This window comes from Sarcophilus harrisii, chromosome 4, assembly GCF_902635505.1.
Source record: "Sarcophilus harrisii chromosome 4, mSarHar1.11, whole genome shotgun sequence".
Classification (NCBI taxonomy): Eukaryota; Metazoa; Chordata; class Mammalia; order Dasyuromorphia; family Dasyuridae; genus Sarcophilus; species Sarcophilus harrisii.
This window is the reverse complement of record NC_045429.1, coordinates 13,586,774-13,610,887: the sequence shown is the minus strand read 5'-3', so window position 1 is coordinate 13,610,887 and position 24,114 is coordinate 13,586,774. Positions and strand designations below refer to the sequence as shown.

The window sequence follows — 24,114 nt, the reverse complement described above, 5'->3', positions numbered from 1 at the left end:
CTCCTGTCTCTTTTCCCCTTCCTCCTTCCCACAGCTTCTGGCAAATCCACACTATCTCAGATATTCAGAATAGCCTTCCAAAGTAACTGGGAAGTGTCTGGGTATTTAATGGAGCAAGATCATCTAGAACAGTGGTCCTCAAACTTTTGTTCTCAATATCTTTATCCTATTAAAAATGATTGAGGATCTGTCCAAAGAGTTTTTGTTTATGTGGTTTATAGTTATATTGATCACATTAAAAATAAAAACTAATTATGAATTTGTAGACTCTCTGAAAGGATTTCAGAGATTCCCAGGAGGCTCTGGGCCAGACTTTGAGAACCACTGATGTAGGGCAAACCATTTCTTTTCAGTTTTTGCTCATAATCTGTAAATCCAGAGCATCCAATGGAAATTGAAACAGGAGCAGCTTCCTGGGGTTATTTAGCACTTTCCTGCCCTCTTGCTAGTAACGTGTTCTAGTTTTGTTTTTCTTCCTTGGTCCTGTGCATTTCCCTTTGCCATGGCAAGCCCGCCGGTTATTCTCTCCTCACTCTTTGCCAGCCACCGAGTTCGGAGCTCTGTCAGCACAAGCCGCAATCATGGCACCGTTACCTGATCTCTCTGCCTCTGATATCTCCTTGAGGCAATCCATCCTGCCTCCTGCTGCCAGTGCCTTCCTCCATATAACACGGCTCTCCCTAGGATCCTGTGGCTCTGCTCCTGTCACCTTATTTATTAAGAGCCAACCATGTCTCTCTGCTGCCTACGGAGTGAAATCTAAATTTCTTGGCCTGCCTTTCTCTAATCTGGCTAACCCCAATCTTTTCAGCTTTATCTCCCACTGTTTCTCTGTGAGTCCCACACTCTTATCCAACTGGATCAACTGCTCTTCCTCAGACCAAGCTTGCACTTTTACTAACTTAATATTTTTATAAAAATACCTCCCCTTATGATTACCTGGACACCTCTGTGGTGCAGGGGGTAAAGTCTAGATCTGTAATTAGACAGATCTGACTTCGAATCTTGCCTCAGATACTCACTAGCTGTGTGACCATGAAAAAGTTATTTAATCTCTGCTTGCCTCAGTTTTCTCAGCTGGAAAATGGGAATGATATTAATACCTATCTTCTAAAGTTGTTGTGGATCAACTGAGATAATATTTTAGAGCGCTTAGTTGATAATATGTGCAGAGCGCTTTGCAGATCTTAGAGTACAATGGAAAAATCAGGTGTGAATATTATTCCAAATAGTTCCACTTTTGAAATCCTATTTAGTGTTTAAGGTTCAGCCGGAACTCTACCGTCTGTCGGCTTCTTCTGCTGTCACTTCAGCCAGAAACAAGCTTCTTAGAACCTGGTTAGAAGGCACTTAAGCCCGGCTGCCTTCTCCTGGGGATGTCTGGAGAGAGGGCCCGCGTTTCCCGGGGCCGCTGGGCAGCTCTTCCTGAGAATTCTACTGGCTCCTCAACGTGGCCCAAACTGGCCTTTTCCTTCGTTCTAATCCGCTCCTGTCTGTTAACAGTGCCCACCCTGCAGCCTGACATACAGGGAAGAACCACTTCCACTCAGTCAGTCCCTGAGACTAGTGATTCCTCTGTGTGTGTGTGTTGCAGTCACCCCTTTCTATCATCTCTGCCCCAGAACCCAAATCCTTTCCTCTCCTATCTCCTCATTCACGTAAGCTCTTTGCTTGGTTTAGTTCAATGCTTTGCAAAAACAACCTCATTTGTTCACAAATGCCCCCCATGACTGTGTTTGGTCCCCACAACAACCCCGTATGCTCTTCCGGTTCCCTTTTACAGCTGAGGAAACTGAGCCAGACTCCTCCAGGGTCTCCTAGCTACTGATGGTCTGAGGAAGAATTGGCCTCGGGATTTTCTGCCCTCCAAGCCTTTCGGACGAGCCGGGAGCTGCTTCCGCTTCCGGATGAGACTCATCGTCACAGTCAGAAGTGACAGGCTGCCTGGGCCCACACTTTGGGCCTTTCTAGTTCAATCACGGAACGTTTTCTCCTAAAAGCTTTCACAGAACCTTCGCAAAGGGCCAAGGAACCGAGGGCCTAGGGAGCACCGAGGTGACGCAGAGGACGGGGATCCAGCCTCGGACGCTGCCTGGCTGTTGATCCCGGGCCCGTCGCTGAGCGCTGCCTGCCTCAGTTTCCCCATCTGTCAGATGGCAGCGGCAAAGCCCGGAGCTCCCGCAACATCGTGTGGGGAGAGGGGGCCCGGCTCTGGGCGCCGGAGAGTCTAGGATACAATGTAGCAGCCTACCAGGCCTGTGGATACAAGATAACGAGCCGCGCTCCCGGAGCCAGGAGCCTCCGGAGTCGGACACTTGGGGCCTGGACCGGCTCAGAGGCCATTCTCTGGGCACTGAACGCCGCTCTCGGCGGCCCCTCGGGGCCGGGGGATTCCCGGGTCACCGCCGGCCAGCCCCGCTTGGGAATGCGGAGCCGCTCCTCAGGCCTTGGCGGGGCTCCCGGGAAAGCCGAGCCGGGGGATTTCCACTTGCCCCGGGGCTCACCCCGCGGCCTCCTCGGATTCCACGCCCCGCCCCCCCCCGCGGCCAGGCCCCGCTCCCGATCCGGGCCCCGCCCACCTCCCGGTTTCTCTCCCTCCCCCTCCCGCTCCGAACTGACGTCCAGCGTGCTCGTCCCTGCGCGTGCGCGTTGAGGGCGGGGCCGAGTACTCGGCGGGGCCGGCGCGCAGGCGCACTCGCGGAAGGCGGCGGCGGGCGGGAAGCCCGAGTGCCGGTGGGGACTGTGAGCAGCGGGGTAAGAGTTTGGATGGGGAGGAGGGAGGGCCGGCCCGGCCCCTGACGTCCAAGAAGGGGAAGCAGAGCGGGGGCAGCCCACCCTCTTCGTCCGCCTTGGGCGTAAGGGATGTCGTGGCCTCCCGCCGCCGCGGGGGGGTGGGGAGGGGGCGGGGCCTTTCAGCGCGCATGCGCGGGGCGCTTCTTCCCACCTCCGAGCCTCTAGCTGGCGTCCTCCGCACCCTCTGTTCCAGAACCCCCGCCGGAGACCTTCCGGCAGAGGAGGGGCCCTGGCTGGGAGCGACTGGCCGGGCCACGCCCCCTGGCCGCGTTTTACAGCGGGGGACAGCCGTCCCTTCCTTCGCAGTGTAGCAGACCTCCAGCAGCGCGGGCATCTCCCTCGGGAAGAGCCAGGGGAGAGAGAACGGCCTTTGGTCCCCGTCAGGGCCCGGATCGGGGGGAAGCCGAGGAAGCGGAGGTCCGGCGGGTCCGGAGCCTTTAGTGGCGGCGTTGCCAGAGCCGGCGGGTCTCCGGCGTCCGGGAGAACGCGCTGTCGTTATCCCCATTTTACAGAGAGGCAAACTGAGGCAGTCAGGTCAAGTGTCCAGGGTCACAGACTTCTACCCACACTGTGATCCAGCCCGAGGCATCCGGCCGCAGCCTCTCACCTCTCTAAGAGGCAGGATCTGCCAGAAATTTGTGTTTCCTTTTTAAATTAAGCATTTTTTCACCCTCTGCCCTCCAAATCCACCTAAATAAGAAAGAAAAATAGAGACCCTGTAACAATTAAGGAGGCTCCAGGGGTCATTCTACCCCTGAGGTCACCTTGTCATTGTCAGGCGTCTTCTGATGAGAGACGGCGAACGCTGTTCTGCAGCTTCTCGCTAGGTCAGTTCATAGAAATCATCCCTTTTTTCAGTTCTGATAACCCTATTTCATCGCATCTGATATACAGCAGCTGGTTAGCCAGTTCCTAATTGATTCCTACCCCTCTTGTTTCCGTTTATTTATGCAACACAAAGCGTAACTACAAAGAGTTTTGGGGTGTGTGTGTGTATGTCTTTGAGCTCTTTGGGAGAAAGGCCTGATAGTGGAATCAGCGGCTAATCCTGCCCTGATGAGCTGCCCTCCAGAGTTAGTTTGTGAAACAAACTAGAGTCAGAAGGAAACTTCTGACTAATCCTTCCTTCTCCCTTCCCTCTTAAACCCTTCTTCCTTGTCCCTGAACTCACCTATTTCCCAGATATCTTTCCACATCAGACTTTGTGTATGTATGTATTCAGCCATTCTTGATTCAGTTCAGAGGAAAATGAGGTTCATATGATACTTCCTCCATCTCTTCATGTTTGTATATTTTTTTTCTCTTGCACCATATAACTTATATAATTATATGAAAAGATAAGCCTTGCCAGTTCTTCCCTCTTTCTTCCCTAGTTTTTCCTTTTCCCTTTGTTTTTTTGTCTTCACTTAAAAGAATGAAACAGAGCAAAACCACCCTTAGGTCCAACCCTAGAAGATACTAGAGTTCTGAAGAGTCGCTCATTTCTTCTTCCTCCATACACTATAAATACTTCTCATTTTTGTAGAGGAGCTAGGTGGATCAGTGGATAAAGTGTGTCTGGCTTTTGGTCAGGAAGACTCATTTTCCTGACAGGAGTTAAAAGCCAGACCTGAGCAAGTCATTTAACCTTGTTTGCCTCAGTTCCCGATCTATAAAATGACTTGGAGAAGGAAATAGCCAACCACTCCAGGACCTTTGCCAAGAAACCCAAAATGGGGTCACTGAAGAGTTGAACACAGCTCTATAACCATACAGCAAGAAATCTTTTCTCAGTCATCTCTTCCTGTTGCTTCAATGTATTTACCTTTCTAGAATTCAGTTGACTTTTTGCCTTTGCATTTTGAGGATTTATTCAGCTCTAAGCATTCAATTTTAAGATTTTCATTAAAGATCCATTTCTCCCCTATGGGATTATATTTAGCTTTGCCAGGCAAGTTATTCTTGATTTTAAACTTTCATCCTTTGTCTTTTGGAAGATCATATTCCTAGTTCTCCTATTGTTTCTCATGCTAGCTGCCAAGTCTTGTGGGATCTTGACTCTGGCTCTTTAGTATTTGAATTCTTTCTTTCACTTGGCTTGTTTATTTTTTGTTTTTTAAATCGGGAAGCTTTGGGTTAAACAGTGGAGATTCTGAGAGTTTTCATTTAGAGTTTCTTTTAGGAAATAAATGATAGATTTTCTCTATTTTTACCTTGCCCTCTGCTTCTAATAAATCTAGGCAGTTTTTATTTATGATTTGTTTTATTATGCCATCGAGGTTTGTTTTTTAAATTAGTTTTCTGGTAGTGTTAATGAGTTTTATATTATCTTCTTGATTCATTTTCTACATTTGTTTTCAACAAGGTAATTTAACTTTTTTTTTTTAAGTATTCCAATTTTGTTCTAATATTTCTTGTTTCAGAGTCCTTTGTACATTCTAATTTTCAAGAACCCATTTATTTGTGTAGAATTTCACACTTTCTGTGCTAAACCTTTTTTTTTTTTTTAAGTTCTTTTTCTTAAGAGTCCTTATTTCATTTATAATATCCTTTAAAAAAATCTCTTCCAGAAATTTTAATAGACATTGTGGACAAACCATACTTTTTTACATATGGATCAGTCTGTAGTCACTATGAAATTATTTGTTTCCCATTTGGATAGCAACACTGTATTATATTATAATGTCAATGGACAAACCAGGAGGATTGGGAAAGAGTTAACTTTTTCTTGAGACATTCCTCATCCTACATGCTCTTCTCCTCAATGCTCATAGACTCAAAGATTCTGCTCCATATTTCCCTTCTTTAATAGAGTTCAGAGGGAAACTTTTGTACCATGCTTGGTCTAGTCCCTCAAGTCCAGATTCTCTTAGGATATTAGAATCTTTTCTCCCAATTCTGAAGTTGCTTCTTCCTTTTACATAAAGTACTAGGCTGTTCTGCTTCATTCCTCCTGCTATCTGGGCCAGCAAATGGATCGTGCCCTCACAGACAGGGCAGGACTGGTTGTTGATATGGCATTTGTGTCGGAACCAGCTGCCTTCACAACTGTGGGAGATGACTACTGATAAATAGATGGATGTTGCTTCCCACCTTGGGCCCAACATCCATTCAAGGCCCCGTCCAGCTCAGAATCTATGATCCTTGAATGCAAGGCTAAAAACCAGTATCAAAACAGAAGCAAGGATAAAGATGAGAAGACTGGAAATGGCTTTAACAGCGTCCACCTGACCTGATCTAACTTTAACATTCTGTCTACTGAGATCTAAGTTTTTCCCATGACTGATGAGACCGCCACTTGGCCTTAGGGGAGTGAAGCTTTCCTTTTGTTCATTTCCTTCTCAATCCCCAGTTGGAAAAGGACTGAGAAAGTGAGGGCAGTGACTGTGTTCGTTTACTGCTCTCCCATGATTTTCCCTGGATGAGGCTCTGTTTGTTGAAGCATTCTGGGACCATTCTCTGAGCTCCGCACCAGACTTTGCCAACATGAAATAGAGTGAGGAAGAAGAAAAAGAAAACCAGAAGTCAAAAAAGTACATTTCCAGGGACTGCTCCAGGGAATTCAATAGCTGCAAATCTTCATTTCTTCTTGGTACCCAAGGATCCTCATCCAGAATTAATCTGAGGTTGAGTTCTGCTTGTGAAAAGAAACATCTTAGTTGTAATTAATGTGTTTTGTGATTTTGTTGCCCAATTGTCTCAGTCACGTCCAGCTCTTTGTGATGTCTTTTGGGATTTTCTCAGCAAAAACACTGGCGTGGTTTGCCATTTCCTTCTCTAGCTCATTTTGCAGATGAGGAGACTGAGGCAAATAGTGTTTAAATGCCTTGCCCAGAATCACATGGCTGGAAAACAGCTGATAACGAATTTGAACTCAGGCCTTTCTGACTCCAGGACTGGCGCTCTATCTCCTGCACCATCCAACTGCCCCAGTAAATGTGCTTTGGGTTGAATTAATTATCTTTTTATCTCCTTGTTCTCTAATTCTAATATCAACATATCCTGAATTGATCACACTCTTTCATTGCTGACATTCTTGCTCTGTTAGCCATCTCTTCTCTGCTCTGGTTGAAATTTGAGAAGAGAATTGTACATATAGTTCATATTTAGGCTGTAGGATTTAGAGCAGCCTGTCCCCTTTATTTATAAATAAGGAAACTTGGCTCACATAAGTTAGGTGGCTCATCTAGGGTCACACATTTAGTAATGAGCAGAGCTGCACTTCTCATGGTTCCCTTCTCTCATCCCCATTTCCAAAGTCAGTGACTAATTTAATGACTTAACCTTTGTTGGGCAGAGAAAGCTGAAAGTCTTTGATGTTCAAAGCCATTGAACTGATTTTTTTTTCTTTTTTTAGGCTCTTTCTTGCATTGATGTAACAAGACAATCTTTCTCTGATCCTGCACATAGAAGCGGCCAGCCCTTGAAATTGGCTGAAATTCTCCACTGCAGACAAGCGATTGCCCTTGAGTAGTGACATTTTCCCCCTGGCCAGGAAAAGAATTTTGAGGTGAGGGAAGTGCACCTCTCTGAAAGTATTGAGTCGACGTTTGCAAATGCATCTCGGGCCTGTTCCTTCTTTGTGACCCAAGCAAAGAACAACAATGAAAGAATGGCCCTCGATGACCGTTGCCGTCCTTGTGGGACTCACAGTCCGCTGGGCAGTCTCTCTGAATTCTTACTCAGGTAAGATGTGCTTATGGCTTTAAAAATATAAAAATGCTCTCTTCTTAATCTCTTTGGTAACAGTTTGCAAATTCAGAGAATAGGACACACAAAATTTAGGTCTCACTGATAAAGTAAAAAAATCCCTCCTGAATTTTCTTTGGAGCATTTAATGGGATCCTGCTTCCTCTTTTTGGCTGAGCCCTTAATTTGGTCTAAAGCAGATCCGTGTTGCTTGGTGCCAGGGAATGCGGTGGGCTGTGGTGGTGAGGGCGGTACTTCCCTCAGAGGGACCCTGGCCCCTGAACCATAAATGCATGACGGGCTGTCCCAGGATAGTGCCATGTATCACCTGTGTCACGCCACCACCTGGGCACGTGTTTCTTACTCTGTCAGATAAGAGAGTGAACCACAGGTTTCCATACTCCCCTCCAGCTCAAAACCTGTAAGTTGATGAATTAGCTAGAGCCAGGCTGAGCACCGAGGGTTCGAGGGCTGAATGAGTAAGTAGGAGTTGGGCAGCAGTGACCTCAGGTGGAGCGGGATCCTGGCCCGGGTGCCCGTCCCTGTCCCTGTCCCTCTGGCCCTGTCCCTGTCCCTCTGGCCCGTGTGTGCCCCAGCCTTTGCTAAGTATCTGCAAGGGTGGGGTCACCCCTCCCCTCAGGAGCTCTTTATTGCTAGGCAAGCAGCTCCTGTCCTGCTCACTGCTTCCTGTCCGCCCCCTTTGGGGCAGCCCTTTGGGTGTCCCCCAAAGTCCCTCTTTTCAGCTTCTGTAGCTTCAGCCATGTGAACTGGGACGCGCCCGGCCTCCCGCGTGGTGGGGAGCCGTTCTACAGGGATGGGCCTTTACCGCCAAGTGAGAAAACTTGAGGGGCTTCCTCATTTCCTCTGGTTGTCCATTGGTCCCTTTCTGGTCCCACGGACCTTTCTGGGCTGAAATGCAACATGACAACTTCTCTCTCATGTGGGGAGTAGGGGACAATGCGGTTTCCTTTTCCAAAGACATGTTCGATTTTGAGGGAATAAAAAGGAGAAACTTGGTACCAAGTCTGGTGAATGAGGCTGACGGCAAGATGCACAGTCCCGTTCTTATTTAAAAAGTATAAATGAGGGGCTGAGCCTGCAGTGAAATTTCTTTACGTGTGTGTGTGTGTGTGTGTATGTGCATTGTAGAAAATTATAAGTTTCTTAAACTGTGGTAACTGAATGGGGGGGTCATGAAATTATGATTTATTATTAGTAAATATTGATTTGTACACCTCTTTTATGTACCTGCATACTGGGGGTCATATAAAAATTTTTCGGGTGAAAAGGGGTCACAAATGGGAAAAATTGAAGAAGCTCGGTCCAACTGAGAAGGCCGGAATTCCTCATCACTTCCTCTTGGTCAAGTCCTTTATCATCTCCAAGATTCAGTTTCCTCATCTGTTAAATAATGATATTATGAATTACTAAATTAATAGCTATAATAATAATTGGGCTTTGAAAGCAATTCTTAAACTATTTTGTGCTAAGTAGAAGCATAACTGGAATAAGTGGATAAACTCTTTTTTTTTTTTTTTTTTTTACATGACCAAACCGTTATTTTGCTGTACAAAAAGAATCAGACTCTGAAATATTGTACAATTAGCTTGTGAAGGAAATAAAAAATGCAGGTGGGCATAAATATAGGGATTGGGAATTCAATGTAATGGTTTTTAGTCATCTCCCAGAGTTCTTTCTCTGGGCGTAGCTGGTTCAGTTCATTACTGCTCCATTGGAAATGATTTGGTTGATCTCGTTGCTGAGGATGGCCTGGTCCATCAGAACTGGTCACCATATAGTATTGTTGTTGAAGTATATAATGATCTCCTGGTCCTGCAGTGGATAAACTCTTAAGGAATACTTAGAAGGACTAACCACAAGAACTCTGGTATGGTTTAAAAAAAAGAGAATGTTTATTAAGAATGCCTTTGAACATCAGTACAATTTAAACTTGCTTGATAAACTTGCATGTAAATTGATTTTTTTTTTGGAAGCAATTGCAGTTAAGTGACTTGCTCAGGATCACACACAGGAAGTATTAAGTGTCTGAGGTCAAATTTGAACTCGGGTCCTCCTGACTTCAGGGCTGGTGCTCTATCCACCGCGCCACCTGGCTGCCCCTGAAAATAGGTTTTGAGTGTGTTTGTCCCATGCTGGGGGAAAACCGGGAGTGCTTCCTTTACCACAGTGTCACCTTTGAGATTCTCCAGCTAGTCCTTGGCAGTGAGCTCATATTCTCCTGACCTGCCAAACAGTGTCAGCCTCTGCCCGAGGGATGAGAAGTTCCTGGTTGCCTTCGTCCCCATCAGAGCTAAGTGGGCTGTGGCAGGGGGTTCAGGGTAGGGGGAGGACGGGTTAAAATTTCACTTAGTTATGCCTGTGGTCCAGGAATGAAGGCCCTGGGTTCTCCCATAGAAAAGACTGGTTTCTCTCTGATTTTCTGGGTTCTCGAGGCAGTTTCTTAGCCGCTTTGGGGTACTGGATTTCCCTATAGTTTTTCCGTTTTGCTGCCCCAGAAGGAAATGGCTACTGCTTGTCTTTCCTTTTGGAGTCCATCACAACGGAAAGGGACCTTTTATTGCATCCCAGGGTGGGTATTTTACTTTATGTGGATCTAATGCCCAGTATTCCATAGCACTTTTCACCGTCATTGTCTGATGCCTTTTTAACTTTAAAACCTGTGGGAAGTTGGGATACTTGCTTTTCTTGGTTCTTAGTCTTTTCATTGGCTCGATGTGAGTCTCTATGCTTGGCAGAAAAGCATTTATTCTGTCACATTAAGAATCTGCTTGTGAACTGATAAGGACTTTTTAATAATTAATGAGCAGTCATGAGGTCAGCGATCTTTTTATTATGGGCACTTATGATATGTAGCATGTTAAGGTGACTCTTTGCCCACTATGAATTAAAGCCCTTTTTTAGTTACTATAATGTATTTCCTTAATGAGTGCTTTGATTTACTTTGTCATGTTTTCAGATGATGATGGGAAGCTTGTGGGTTAAATTTCCTTGGAAACTCCTTTCTTCTCCAGAAATCAAGTATTATGGCAGGGAGATGAAAACCTCTCATTTGCATTATCTTTATAATTTACTCTCTTCCATTTCTGCTATCAATATGCCATTTGTGGTTACCCTCTTCTCTCTGAACTATCTGAATTTTTCAGATTGGCTGTTGACTAATCATTTGTTTTGACCCTTGTCACAAATAGCCAGCAGATAAAAGTTCCAAAAGTGGTAGTTCGGTGGGTCCCACATCTCTTAGAGTCATGGAGCCTCAATGGCAGGGTCACAAGCTCCAGGCAAGGCTTATACCATTACTAGTGCCATTAAAGTTGATTACATAGATGCCTTTTGAAAAGACTTGGTATCATCTCTCCTAATTGTTTTAATTCCTGTATTTTACATAATGGCCACTGGTTAGTGCTTACCATTTAAAACATTTTGGGAAGGAAAGAAGCAAGCATAGATTAAGCAACTGTTGTATACCAGGCACAGTGCTAAGGACTTTATAAATTATATCTCATTTGATCCTTGTAACAGTTTTGTGAGGTACATAATTACTCTCATTTTACAGGTGAAGACTGAGGCAAACAGGTCGAGTGACTTGACCAGGGTTACACAACTGGTGTCCGAGGCTGGATTTGAACTCAGATCTTCCTGACTTTAGGCCTGGCAGTCTTTCCACTGTGCCTTGTATCTTCCCTTAGAATAATTTGTGTTACAGGTATGATAGGCAGTGTTCGGTTGATTATTAATTTCCCTCCATTTATGTGTTATAGTTTACAATGTTTCCGCTCTCCCTAAAAATGTCGATAGATTTTATTGCAGATGGTTTAGCCAAATTCTGCTCTGTGAGAGTGTAAGATTTTCCATTTTAAGTCATTACCATATGTTATATCTGCAGCCAAGGCAAGAACTTGCCTCTTCAGTTTTAAAATAATTTTGCATAACACAATAATCAAAATATGAAATAAATATTAAATGCTGAAAAGAGCTATTTTCTTGAGAATAAGACTAGACACAAAGCTGAAGCTATATAGGTACCAACACTATATTTTCTTTGTCTAATTCTGAATTGAGTGTAAATGAATTTGTGGAGTTGATCACAGCGGTAGGAATCCTTTTTGCCCTTCCCAAGTGAAGCTCCCTTAGGTACAGTTCGGTTGTCCTTCTGGGTTGGTTTAAGGGCACTTTAGCAGTTTAAAAAAACTTAAGTACTAATTTCATAGCCAGTGTCAGCTGAATTTATTGAACTAGGTCAGACTCTGGATAGAAACTTGTTTCTCAAGCCTAAAGAGAGTCATTAGCCATTCTTCTATTTGGTAGAGAATGGTGATAAATTCCTCCACATTGGCCGCAAGTCTGGAGCAATTTGGGAAAATCTGGATACTTGGATTTTGGGGGTCTGGGAGATTGTGTAAGATCCATTTTGACCTTAGGTCCTCAACAAGCTGAGAGCTGCAGAAAAGGGATATATCCTTTTTAAATGATTGAAAGATTATAGAAAAATAGTGATAATAATGGATAATTTTATTTCTGTAAAATATGTAATATAAACTTACCATCTGTTATTTATTTCAGGAATAATGTCATTTGTGACTAGTCTGTCTTTTGTTTCTCCTGCAGATTCAGTTTGGTTTGAAAATATTTTTTTCCAGTGTACATTAGTCTATAGTACTATGAGTATTTATAAATTATGTAAAATACAGAATGGTGAAGAAACTTTTCATTTTGTTCAGATGACTAAACTTATGTGAAATATCTCAAAGAAAATACAGAACAGCCTAAGGACCAAAATGTGTGTTAAAGACAAATCCTGTGAGTTGTGAGTAAATGGGACAAGTTGCTGTTGGTTACAGTCATCAGGCTGGTATATGTTAGGGAGACCATAGAGAGGCCAGAAGGATTTGGTGACTTTCCACTTGCTTGTCTCAAAACTCCTGCCTCTAGTTTCCTTTGGGAGAAGGCTGAGCTCAGGAGATGAAGCTACAACTTTTTCACCTTCTTTCCTCCTCCTCCCTTCCTCCCCCTCCCCCCCAGCTGTCCAAAACAGTTTCCCAAAAATAAAAGTCACATTTTTAAGGAGATAGCAAGGACTCAAGTCTTTTGACTCCAGCAGTGCTGTAAGCACATGCCTGGCAGGAGGTAAGCTATAAGTTGCTACCCTTGCTGGAAGCACCCTTCCAGCTCCTCCTCTGTCCTGCCCTTCTGCTCCCGGCACATCTTCCCAACCAGAACGCCAGAGACCCTGCTGCTCCCCCTCTCCTTTGCACCCATGGCTCCAAGAACTGTGGTCAGAGAAGCACTGCTGTTGTCTCAGGCTTGGGCTCCTTTGGGAGTGGCCATCACCCCCAGACGCAGGATATAAGCTCTCCCAGAGCAGGAGCAGGCTCCTCTTTGTGCCTGTGTGCCTGTGCTTAGCATAAGCTGGGCCCATTCTCTTGTTTGACAATTGTCTGACTCTTTGTCACCCTGTTTGGGGCCCTCTCCTTCTCCAGCCCACTTTACAGAAAAGGAAACTGAGGCAAACAGGGTGAAGGGATTACCCAGGGTCACACAGCTAGTAACCAAGGGCAGATTGGAACTCCTGAGTGTGAGTCCTCCTGGTTCGGGGCTGGGCTCTATTCTACTGCACCCCCTCGCTGCCCAGGTTCGGCATACAGTAAGTGCTAAAGCATTTATTCAGTGCTGTGTGCCAGGGGCCCTGTGGAGCTCTGGGGATAAAAGCCCTGCCTTTGAGGAGCTGACACTGTGATGGAGATGGCCCATCTCAGAGGGAAGGAGTAGGGGTGGCTGGGGCACCTTTCTAGGAGCGACACTATCGCTGTGATTGCTGCAGTTGAGGCTGCTCACGGGGGCAGGAGCAATGAGGTCGCGCTCAGAGCTCTCCCTGCGTCTTCTCGATGATTGCCACTAAGGGCACTCCCTACGTGCCAGGCGGGATGTCCTGGGCAAGAAGTGAAAGGCCTTCAGGGCGGGAGTTGAGTTCTTGCTGTTCCCCCCACGTGAATGTCGGGGCTGGGAGAGAGACTTGTGTTTGAGGGTTCCGCAGCAGATCAGGAGGATGAATTTGAGAATGGGAGTTTGATTTCTGGAAGACGAATTAAAATACAGGAATGACAGGGACAGAGCATTTACAAAGACAAACTGTTTTTTCTGCGACTTGTACAAATCTAATTAAAAAGGCTTTCAATTAAAATGGAAAAGCAAGGGAGAAATCTTACCTCCGTGTGCACCCAACTCAAGCTCAATTTTGTAAGTAGCTGCAGTGTAGGTGTGGGAGATACCCCAAAATCATAGGAGACAAAGTGCCAGAAAGGCCTCAGACATCTATATGTCTGATGTGTGCATCACAAGCATAGTGATTTAGATCATTTTTTTCATTTGACTGGAAATGGCTTTAATTTTTTCATCTGAAAATTGTCTATTCGTATCCTTTGACAAAATGGAAGTTTTTTTTTTTTGTTTTTTTTTTGTTGTTGTTGCTGTAGGCAGCTGGGAATAGATAGGGATAAAATTGAAGGGTAGAGGAGAGGAGGTAATAGTAGGGTGAATCTGTTAGAAGGGATGCAAAGAAATGGTGTGAAGGGGAGAAGTAGAAGTGGATTAAAAGGAAAACAATTATATTGAAATACAGGTATTGAGATATATTTTTACATTTTCCCCCCAATTAAAGTAAAAAACAATTTTTAACATTAAAAAAAAAAGTTGTGCTCAGTTCTCTCCTTTCTCCTCTTCCTCCCTCATTGAGAAGGGAAGCATTTTGATAGAGGTTACATGTACAATCATGCAAAACATTTCCATGTAGGTCAAGTTGTGAAAGAAAACAAACCAAAAAATCCAAGAAAAATGAAAATTTTAAAAGTATGCTTTTAATCTACATTCAGACTCCATTAGTTGTTTCTCTGAAGGAGGACCTTTTCATCATAGGTCTTTTGGAAGTGTCTTAGATCATTTTATATTGCTGAGTCTTTTACAGCTAAATCATTTAGAGTTGATGATCATAACAATATTGCTATTATTGTGCACTGCAATACTCTGCTAATTCTGCTTACTTCACTTTGCATCAGTTCATGTAAGTTTTTTCAGGTTTTTCTGAGAGTTTACAGCTCATTGTTTCTTATGAATATCAATAGTATTCATCACAACCATGTACCACAATTTATTCAGGCATTTTCCAAATGATGGGTGTTCCAGCAGTACACCAGTGGCCCAATTTTCCACATCCTCATCAACATTTGTCACTTTGCTTTTTCTGTCATATTAGCCAATCTGATAGATGTGAGATGATACCTCAGTTGTTCCAATTTGCTTTTCTTTAATCATTGGTGATCTAGAAAATTTTTTCACATGACTATAGATAGTTTTGATTTTTTTCATAATCTTTGTCTCTTTATTAGTTAGAGAATGCCTTGTATTCTTATAAATTTGACTCAGTTCTTTATATGCTTGAGAAATGACATGTTTATCAGAAAAACTTGCTTTAATTTTTTTTAATTTATGGTTACTAATTGTATTTTCCTTAATCCTGTTTTTCATTCTCCCTCTCCACTCTTTCCTTCCCTCCTTCTTCCTGCTTTTACCCTGTCTTCCTCAAGTGTTTTGCTTCTGACTACCACCTCCCATAATCTGCCCTCTCCTCTCTCAGTATCCCTCTTATTTTCTTCCCTTCTCCTCTTACTTTCCTGTAGAACTGAGTGTGTATATTATTCCCTCTTTGGGCTAATTCCAAAGAAAATAAGGTTCATGCATTGGCTACCACCCCAATACCGATTCCCCCCTCCATTGTAAAAGGTCTTTCATGACTCTTTCATATGAGATAATATATTTCATTCTACCTTTCCCTACTTTTATATGAGATAATATATCTCATTCTACCTTTCCTTACCCTCTTCTTCCAGTGCATTCCTCTTTCTCATTCCTTAACTTTGTTTTTAGATACTCTTAGATCATAGTCAATTTATACTTGTGCCCTCTGTCTATGTATACTCCTTCTTACTGTCCTAATAATTAATTATAAAGATCTTAGGAGTTACAAGTGTCATCTTTCCAGGTAGGAATATATACAGTTTAACTTTATTGAATCCCTGATGATTTCTCTTACCTGTTTCCCTTTTTATAATTCTCTTGAGTCTTGAATTTGAAAATCAGATTTTTTTATTCCTCTGGTCTTTTCATCAAGACTATTTGAAAGTCTTCTATATCATTAAATATCCATTTTTTTTCCTCTGAAGGATTGTACTCAATTTTTGCTGATAGGTGGTTCTTGGTTGTTAGCTTAGCTCCTTTGCCCTCCAAAATATCATATTCTAAACCTTTAATTCTTTAATGTAGAAGCTGCTAAATCTTGTGTTATCCTGATTGTGACTCCATAATATTTGAATTGTTTCTTTCTGGCTACTTACAATATTTTCTTCTTCTTGGTGTTGCCTGAAGGCTGTGGAATTTGGCTATAATATTCCTGGGAGTATTCATCTTGGAATCTCAGGAGGTGATAAGTTGATTTTTAAAATTTCTATTTTACCTCCTGGTTATAGGACATCAGGTCAGTTTTCCTGAAAAATAAGTTCTTGAAAGGCTTTTAAGGAGTCATCAATAATTTAAAAAAATATTTCTCCTCGTTCTGCTTTCTAGGTCTACTGTCTAGGTTTTTTTTCCCCCAATATTTCTAGTATTGTTTTCAGTCTTTTGATTTTTTAAAATGAATTTTTGCTATCTCATGGAGTTGTCAGTTTCTACTTGCCCAACTTTAATTTTTAAGGAATTACTTTCTTCATTGAGTTTTATATCTCCTTTCCCTTTTGGCCAATTCTACTTTGTAAGGGGTTCTCTTCATTATATTTTTGTACATCTTCAGTGTGGTTTATTCTGCTTTTTTAGGATGTTCTTCTCTTAAGGGGATTGTTCTACCTCTTACCATTTGACCTATTCTGTTTTTTAAGGACTTCTTTTCTTTCTTTCTTTATTTTTTATCCTGTGCCTCTTTTACCAGGCTGTTGACTTTTTTTTTCCCATGGTTTTCTTGAGTCACTCTCATTTCTTTAATTTTTTTTTTTCAATCTGGCTTACTTAATTTTTAAAATTATTTTTGAGCTCTTTGAGGAATTGTTTTTGGGCCTTTGACCAATTCACTTTTTTGTTTTTGTTTTTTTGGAGGCTTTGGATATAGTTGTTTTGATTTTGTTGTCTTTTTTTAATTTTTTCTGTCACCATAGTAACATTATATGGTCAAGTTTTGTTTGCTCATTTTTTTCCTTGATTTTTAATCCCATGTTAAAGTTGGGCTTTGCTCTCAGGATGGAGGGGATACACTCCCAAGCTTCAGGTTTTTAATGATGCTGTTTTCAGAGCAAGTTGTAGGGATCTGTAAGTTTTCAGTACTTTCAAAGTGATCTGTCTGATCCTAGAAGAGTTGTGGTGCCTCACCTCTTGGCTTGTGCTGTAATCTATGAGTGACCATAAGCACTCTTTTCCACCCTGGAACTATGACTAGAGTCCTTGATTCCCTGCTGTTGCCTGCGTTAGTGTGCTAGTGCCTCTTCTTTCTGTGGGACTATAACCAGAACCACATCTGGGTAATGTAACAGTCCTGCCTCCAGTGCCAGCAAAAGATCCCCTGTAATTTCTTCTGAACAGTTATCTAACTTATTCTCTGTGGCTTGAGAATTCCAAAAACTACCACCATGGATTCAGTTGCCCACAAGATCTTGCAGTTGCTTTTTGGGGCTGTGGCCTGGGCTGGTTTGGGCTGTGTTCTATTATTTCCTAATTATGATGTATATAGATCTTGTGCCTTAACATATTTTAAAATCTGATATTAACATGAAGTCCATATTCCCCCAGACTAGGACTATCTGGCTTGACTAAGTGGAACACTATGGACCAGAATTCACTTTAAATTTTTTTAAAAATTTTATTATTATAGCATTTTATTTACAAGACATAAGCATGGGTAATTTTTCAGCATTAACAATTGCAAAACCTTCTGTTTCAACTTTTCCCTTCCTTCCCCCTACCCCTTCCTCCAGATGGCAGGTAGTTCAATGCATGTTAAATATCTTAAAGTATATGTTAAATACAATATATGTGTACATATCCATACAATTATCTTGCTGCACAAGAAAAATCGGACTTAGAAATAAGGTAAAATTAACCTGAGAAGGAAATTAGATTTAATCTAATTTCTCTAGAGGGGTATAGTAACAATTATTCCAAGATTTCATCTCGTTCTCCTTGTCCTTCAAAGAACTAAGTTTTGACCTAATCTCCAATAAGAAAGGGGAAAAAACTTGGATTTCTCAACATTAGGTTATGTAATAAACATTTCCCTTAGTCTTGTTTGTGAAACAGCCAAAGGACTAGAGTCATTGAATCAAAGAGTATGTGTATGTATTAGAGAGGAAGATGTCTGAAGATTAGAAAAATGGCAAGTGAAGGGTTGGGGAGTTCTGGGTTATGAAGGATTTTGAACGAAAGAGAAAATGTTATATTTGTCCTGGAAGTGATTGGGAGCACTGGAATTTATTGGGGGAAGGAGGAAGGGGAAAAAACCCACTTTGACCGTTGAATGGAAGAGGACTTGGCCAGGGTAAAGACTAACATACATACAGTAATGTAGGTGTGCCCCAGTGTGGCGGCAGCAGCAGGACAGAAGGGAACAAAGATTTATAAAGGCAAATTTAACAAGATTTGGCAACAAATTAGATATGGAAGATGAGACATAGTAAGGAGCAAAAGACAACACCGTGGTTGTGAGCCAGGGGTACTCACTTCTAGTAAGGAAGTCTGGAAGGTTTAAAGGAAAGAGAATGACTTCAGTTTTGGACATTTTGACCTTAAAGTCTCTACTGGGCATCCATTTCAAAATTTCTGAAAGGCAGTTGGAAGTTAGCAGAGAACTTCAGACTGAATCTGTAGATTTGAGAATCATTAGCATAGACATGATAATTGAATTGATGGGAAATGAGAAAATCACCCAAGTGAAATTATGTAGGGGGAGAAGAGAAGATGGCCTAGGAGAAACCTTGATGAAGATACCACAGAGGGAGGGCGGTTGGATAAGTTGGGAAGAGCCAGGAAGGAGTGTATCCTGAAAACCCAAAGAAGGAAAAGTGTACAACAATGTCAGAGGCTACCGAGAGAGAGGTCGGTAAGAACCGAGATCATTGGTAGCTTCAATGGAATGATGAGGTTGGAAGTCAGACTCTAAGAATTAAGAAAACAAGAAAAGAATTGGAGGCACATAGTAGGTGCTTTATGAATGTGGATTGATTGATTGAATATGGATTGATATGGTGCCCCTGAATGATAACACTCAAGTGGTTTGTGGATCATCTCAGGGGGTCCTCAAACTTTTTAAATAGGGGGCCAGTTCACTGTCCCTCAGACTGTTGGAGGACTGGACTATAGTTTTGTGGGCCTTTAAATAAAGAAATTTCATAGCCCTGGGTGAGGGGGATAAACGTCCTCAGCTGCCGCATCTGGCCTGTGGACCGTAGTTTGAGGATCCCTGATCTAGATATTCAAAGAATCCAAAGCCCCACACGTGCCTAGAGTTTTGCAGCCATTATTTGGCGTTAACTGGCTTTAGTGGCAAAAGCTCATGTTTGGACACAGGATTTTCCACTGTTATCAAAGTAAAGAAATCAGAAGGTGGGTTGAAGTAATCATTGTCGTTGGTGTGAGAAGGTCCTGTCTGTTCCTTCTCAGTCAGAAGAAATTGATGACGATGGTGGAGATTGTTTTATTGAGACCCAGAAAAAGCAACAATGCATCAATGCTTCAGCCTTTCATTTAATTTTGTAGAAATGAAGTCATAATAATTTGTGTCACAGAGATGAGCACTCTCCACTTCAGATTTGTTCTGTTTAGTGCCAGAGGGAAGAATTACAGTAGTAGTTAGGGTAGTAACAATGAGACAAATTCAGGATTGAGTTCTCCCCAAACCATACCTCCCTGAGGGGCTGAGCCCCCCAAACTAAAGGCTTCTAAGCCATAACTGTCAGAGCACTTTGGTGGGTTAGACGCCTCCGAGGACCTTTCCAATTCAGAAATCTTGGGAGTCTCAAATTTTAGGAGGAGGAGGAGACAAATGAGAAGAAACACATCTGTTAGTTTTTTTAATGAAGAAAAGTATATCTTAGGGGGAAGAAATGGGAGAGGGTCCTAAAGAATCTGTAGGCAGTTCCCCATTTTTAAGAGTTTGCATTCTGGTTTATAAACTCTTGAGTAAAAGATGTAATCAAAGAAATGTATGAGTAAAAAAGTGGATGGAAGGATTATTTGGGACTATTGAGGTCTAACAAGATGGCAGCTTGTATAGCCTATCCCTGTGGTGAAGTGGATAGAGCTGCTGGGTGTAGGGTCAGGAAGACCTGAATTCAAATTTAGGACACAAGTTGTGTGGACCCATTCTGCCTCATTTCCTTCAACTGTAAAATAAGGGCAATAATAGTTACCCCACAGGGTTGTTGTGAGGATCAAATGGTATAAATATTTGCAAAGTGCACATAATAGGAGTTTAGTAAATGCTGGTCCCTTTCTTCTTTCAAGAAAAATTAAAGAAGTGTCCAAATGCATGTTGGGTGAAAGGTCAATGAATGAGCCCCACAGAATCCTTGATGGGAACACCCACATTGACAGTCATAGATCCAATCAAGTGTTTGACCCTTGAAGTCCAGTGCCCAATTCTGGTATGCTTTTGTCAGTCTGGGAGAGTAGTAATAAAAAGCAACCCCTCAAGATACCTGATTAAAGAAAAGATTATGCAAACAAAACTCAATTGCAGATGTGTTTAAATGCCATTTCCTTTTTTTCCCCCTCTATTTTCTCTCCAGGTGCTGGAAAACCTCCCATGTTTGGAGATTATGAAGCCCAGAGACACTGGCAAGAAATTACTTTTAATTTACCAGTCAAGCAGTGGTATGGATAATTTAACTTAATCCTATTGTTTGTAGTTTTGTAAGCATTGTAAGCATTTTCAAAATGAGGAAGAATAATCAGATAAATGAAAAATCTCTTTACTATTGAAAAAAAATTGTTTTCTGTACTGTTCCCTGTCATGGGGATCTTCTTCTGGGCGAATGAGTAGGCTGCATCCCAAAGATGAGGAAGACTCGGCATGTCTGACTGCAGCAGAGAAGGAACCGCCACCTAAGAAGTGGGGTGATTGACAGGACCATCTACTAGGGGACCATGTGTGGGGGGATCTAGGGCACATGAAGAGGGATTGGCTCAGAAAGGATGAGGACAACCTCCTCATCAGGCCCAGGAGGGGCCGGAAGGAGTCAGGGCTGATGCTGTCATGGGTCCTCAGGCCGAGCAGCTGGGGAGACCCGAGAGGCGAGGTTTGGAGCTGCTGCCGTGGGGAGCGAGTCCCAGCGAGTCAGGGAGGGGGAAGGCCTGCTGCCCGCAGTGAGGGCCGTGTGGGTGGGAGAGGGACCCATTTGGCTTAGCTGTGGGACTACCCCAGCTTGGTTCAGCCGCTGATTAAGGCAGAAGGGATAGATGGCAGTGGGCATCCTGGGCTGAAACATGGGGTTCGGGAGCATAGGATGGTATGGAATGGCAGCTTTTTCCATTTTTCTTTTTAGTTCTCATGTCTATTACCAGCTCGGCAGGTAATAACTTTACTAGATACTTGGGAATGGGTTCATTTACTGCGTGTTTCCTTTAGAAACATCAGCCTGGATCATTTGGTCTTGTTCACTTGGTGAGAGGAAGTCAGGGCAAGTGAATGGATGAGTCATTTCTAAGGCTGATGGGCTCTGGCTTTTGCGTTTTGAGGATCTTTCCAGTTCTTTGTGCAGCCTCCATCATTCAGGCTTTTGTTCCTCAGTTGCTTTCATCTGCCAGGTGAGCAGAATGAATATTCCCTGACCAGCCCTAACCCACATTGGTGGTTATTTGTGCAGACCAGCGTTTTCTCTTGTCATAGATGCAAACTGCAAGTTTGGGTTAGAACCCAAGGGCCGTTGCTGACTAACCCTGAGTGTGACAGGAAGAGGAGCTGGCTTTCCTCTAGTCTCGGAGAGCAGGCCGGTGCTTCATCCTCATGGCCGCCCCGGAGGGAAGGCAGCGCTGCTGCAGACTGGGGGGTATCTCACCCAGGGCCACCAGGCACTGATGGCAGCCCATTCATGCCGGCTCATCCGGCGAGATCCTTGTGGAGCCACTTAGCTCATGTGAGACCATGGGGCCAGTAAAGCCTTAGTTCCAGTGAAGAAGACTCACAAGCTCTCAGAGCCGCCCCGCCACATGATGCCTCTTGGCTGAGACTTTGTCTTGACATCTCCTAATCCGGCCTGTTTGCAGCTTCTCCCCATTTTTCTAGGCTCCAGGCTCTGCCCTCAGCCTCATTGCCACCAACCTACACGTAAGCCGAGAACCCCAGATGGTCCTTTAGAGCATCAGCCCAGCTTTGCGTTGGCCTTCCCAGCCCTACTCCTGGGCAGTGAGTCCTCGTACCAGTTGCTTTCTGGGCACCATGGAGGGGGCAGACTGGCAGCACAGCATTCTGGAGACACAGAAGTTGACATGTGTTAGGCAGGGCTCACTACCGTCCACCTCCGACCCAGAACAAGACAGTTCTAAGTCACAGAACCAGTGACCCCCAATAAGATGGCACCCCAGACCACAAGCCCTGTTGGCAGCCCCTACCGTTATCATCAGGCAGAAAGGGGAATGACAGACTCAACACAACCAGCTGCCAGGTGTGGCCGGAGATCCCTAAGACTTACAGGAATATAAGGGCACCCTCTCAGGCCATTGCCATGCTACAGAAAGAGCCCTAATGCCTCAAAAGTTGCCATAATCTTTGTACCATCCACCCCCTTCCCACTAGCCATAGCAACTAACATTCTGGAAAAGAATTCCCCTCCCCCCAAGTCCTTGACTCCATGAAGTGGTTCAGCATTGCAGATAAATGGGGTTTTCTCAGTGGAAATAACATTGCAGAAGATGCATTTGCATCGCCTTTCCTGTGCAGTAATTCTTCCCATCCATCTGGCAGCTGTACCCCCCCAGGCAAATGGTCTCCCCCGGTAGACAGTGAGCTGCTTGAGGCCAGGCTTCTTTTTGTCTACCTGGAGCTTAGCACAGTGCTTGGCACATAGGAAACCCTTTGCTTTTCATCCGTCCATTCTTCATCTCACTATCCCATGCTGTTTCAAGGTCATAGGCCCAAAGGAGGTTTGCCTGAGTTATAGTCTCTGCTGCTGTTTAAACTGTGGCCATTTTGACCACTTGATACTTAGCAACTAGAATGGTGTGGTGAAGTAAAAGGAAATCTTATGAGGGATTTGCAGATATTCAGGTGCATTTAAAAGAATAAATGGCATCAGCACTAACAGTTTTGAATGGTGAGCTCAGGAATAGAGATGCAGCTTAAAGAAATAAGATTTATTATCAGTTGTTCATAAGATACTTCAGGCAGCTTATGAGGAATTCAAGAAATATCATTTATTGTAATAAATGTCAAGAATTTTCTTCATTTTAGTGGATAGCTTGGAAAAGCCAAGAACATGCCTCCTGGCAATTATGAAAGACTAGTCAGTTTGTTCCAGAGTCTTATTTAAAGGGTCTTATTTCTTATTTTTGTCACTTATTTTCCTGAAATAGAGTCCTCCTTTTTCTAGCAGAGGTTTTATTTTAGATGCTCAAAATTATCCTGAATTCCTTTTCCCTTTGTTTTTGGTCTTGTGCTTTATGAGGAGAGTCTTGATGCTGTCAACGTGTCTCATCTTACATTTGTACATATCAAGTTTTGCTAATAATTCATTTAAAATAGTAAAAAAAAAAAAAGTTTACTTAATGGCGATTATACATTGGTAGGTTAAAAAAAGGGAAAGCTCTTTTTAGTTCACTAAGCTTTAACTACCCAAGTGGGTAATTACTGCAGAGGGCATCACCATTCTCCCAGTGCCTCAGGTTCCCAATCTGGGATTCTCACTCTCTCTTACTCCTCATATCCAGTATGCCAAAGTCTGTCAGTTTCCCCTCTGCAGCATGTCTGGTCAGTTTCCCCTCTGCAGCATTGCTGGTCAGTTTCCCCTCTGCAGCATCGCTGGTCAGTTTCCCCTCTGCAGCATCTCTGGTCAGTTTCCGCTCTGAGCATTTCAGATCAATTTCACCTAACATCTCTCCATTATGTCCCCTTCTCTCTGACACACCCCCTCACCCTGGTTTACAGACACTTCACCTCATGATGATCATGGCAGTAGCTTTTGGAGGGTGAGAGGGGCTTTCTACCTGCCTTCCAGTTCATCCTCTATTCAGTCACTAAAGTGCTTTTCCTAAAGCTTAGATCTGATAATGTGACCCTCTACTTAATTAACCCTAGGGGCTTCCTATTGCCTCAAGGAGCAAAAGCAAAATCCTTGGTTTGGCATTCAAAGCCCTGTCTGTATCATCTGGCCCCTCCTCTTGTCCCAGGCTTCTCACACCTAACTGCTCACCATATACTCTTTGAGGGACACTGGCCTCTTGGCCTTTCTACCAACAAGCTCCTCCAAGTCTCAGTTCTGAGTGTTTTCTCTGGTTCCCAAGTCCCTTCCCCCCATTCCTGGATTGATCTCTGTCCTCTGCTCCAAGTAGGGACCTCCCTGCCTTTTAATTCCATTTTCCTTAGAAAGCCTGTCCCAACCCCTCTTAATT

The 24,114-nt window shown here is 43.5% G+C and overlaps 1 protein-coding gene across 1 annotated transcript in view; it reads left to right on the top strand.

Annotated features, from left to right (window-relative positions):
• The first annotated feature begins 2,627 nt into the window (after positions 1-2,627).
• Positions 2,628-24,114, top strand: part of ALG6 (ALG6 alpha-1,3-glucosyltransferase) — a 41,853-nt gene continuing 20,366 nt past the window's right edge. Inside the window, exons 1-3 of the mRNA XM_031968983.1 lie at positions 2,628-2,754; positions 7,130-7,458; positions 20,298-20,382. Of these exons, the coding sequence (XP_031824843.1) occupies positions 7,377-7,458; positions 20,298-20,382 (167 nt within the window). The 5' untranslated portion in view covers positions 2,628-2,754; positions 7,130-7,376. The remainder of the gene's footprint in view (positions 2,755-7,129; positions 7,459-20,297; positions 20,383-24,114) is intronic.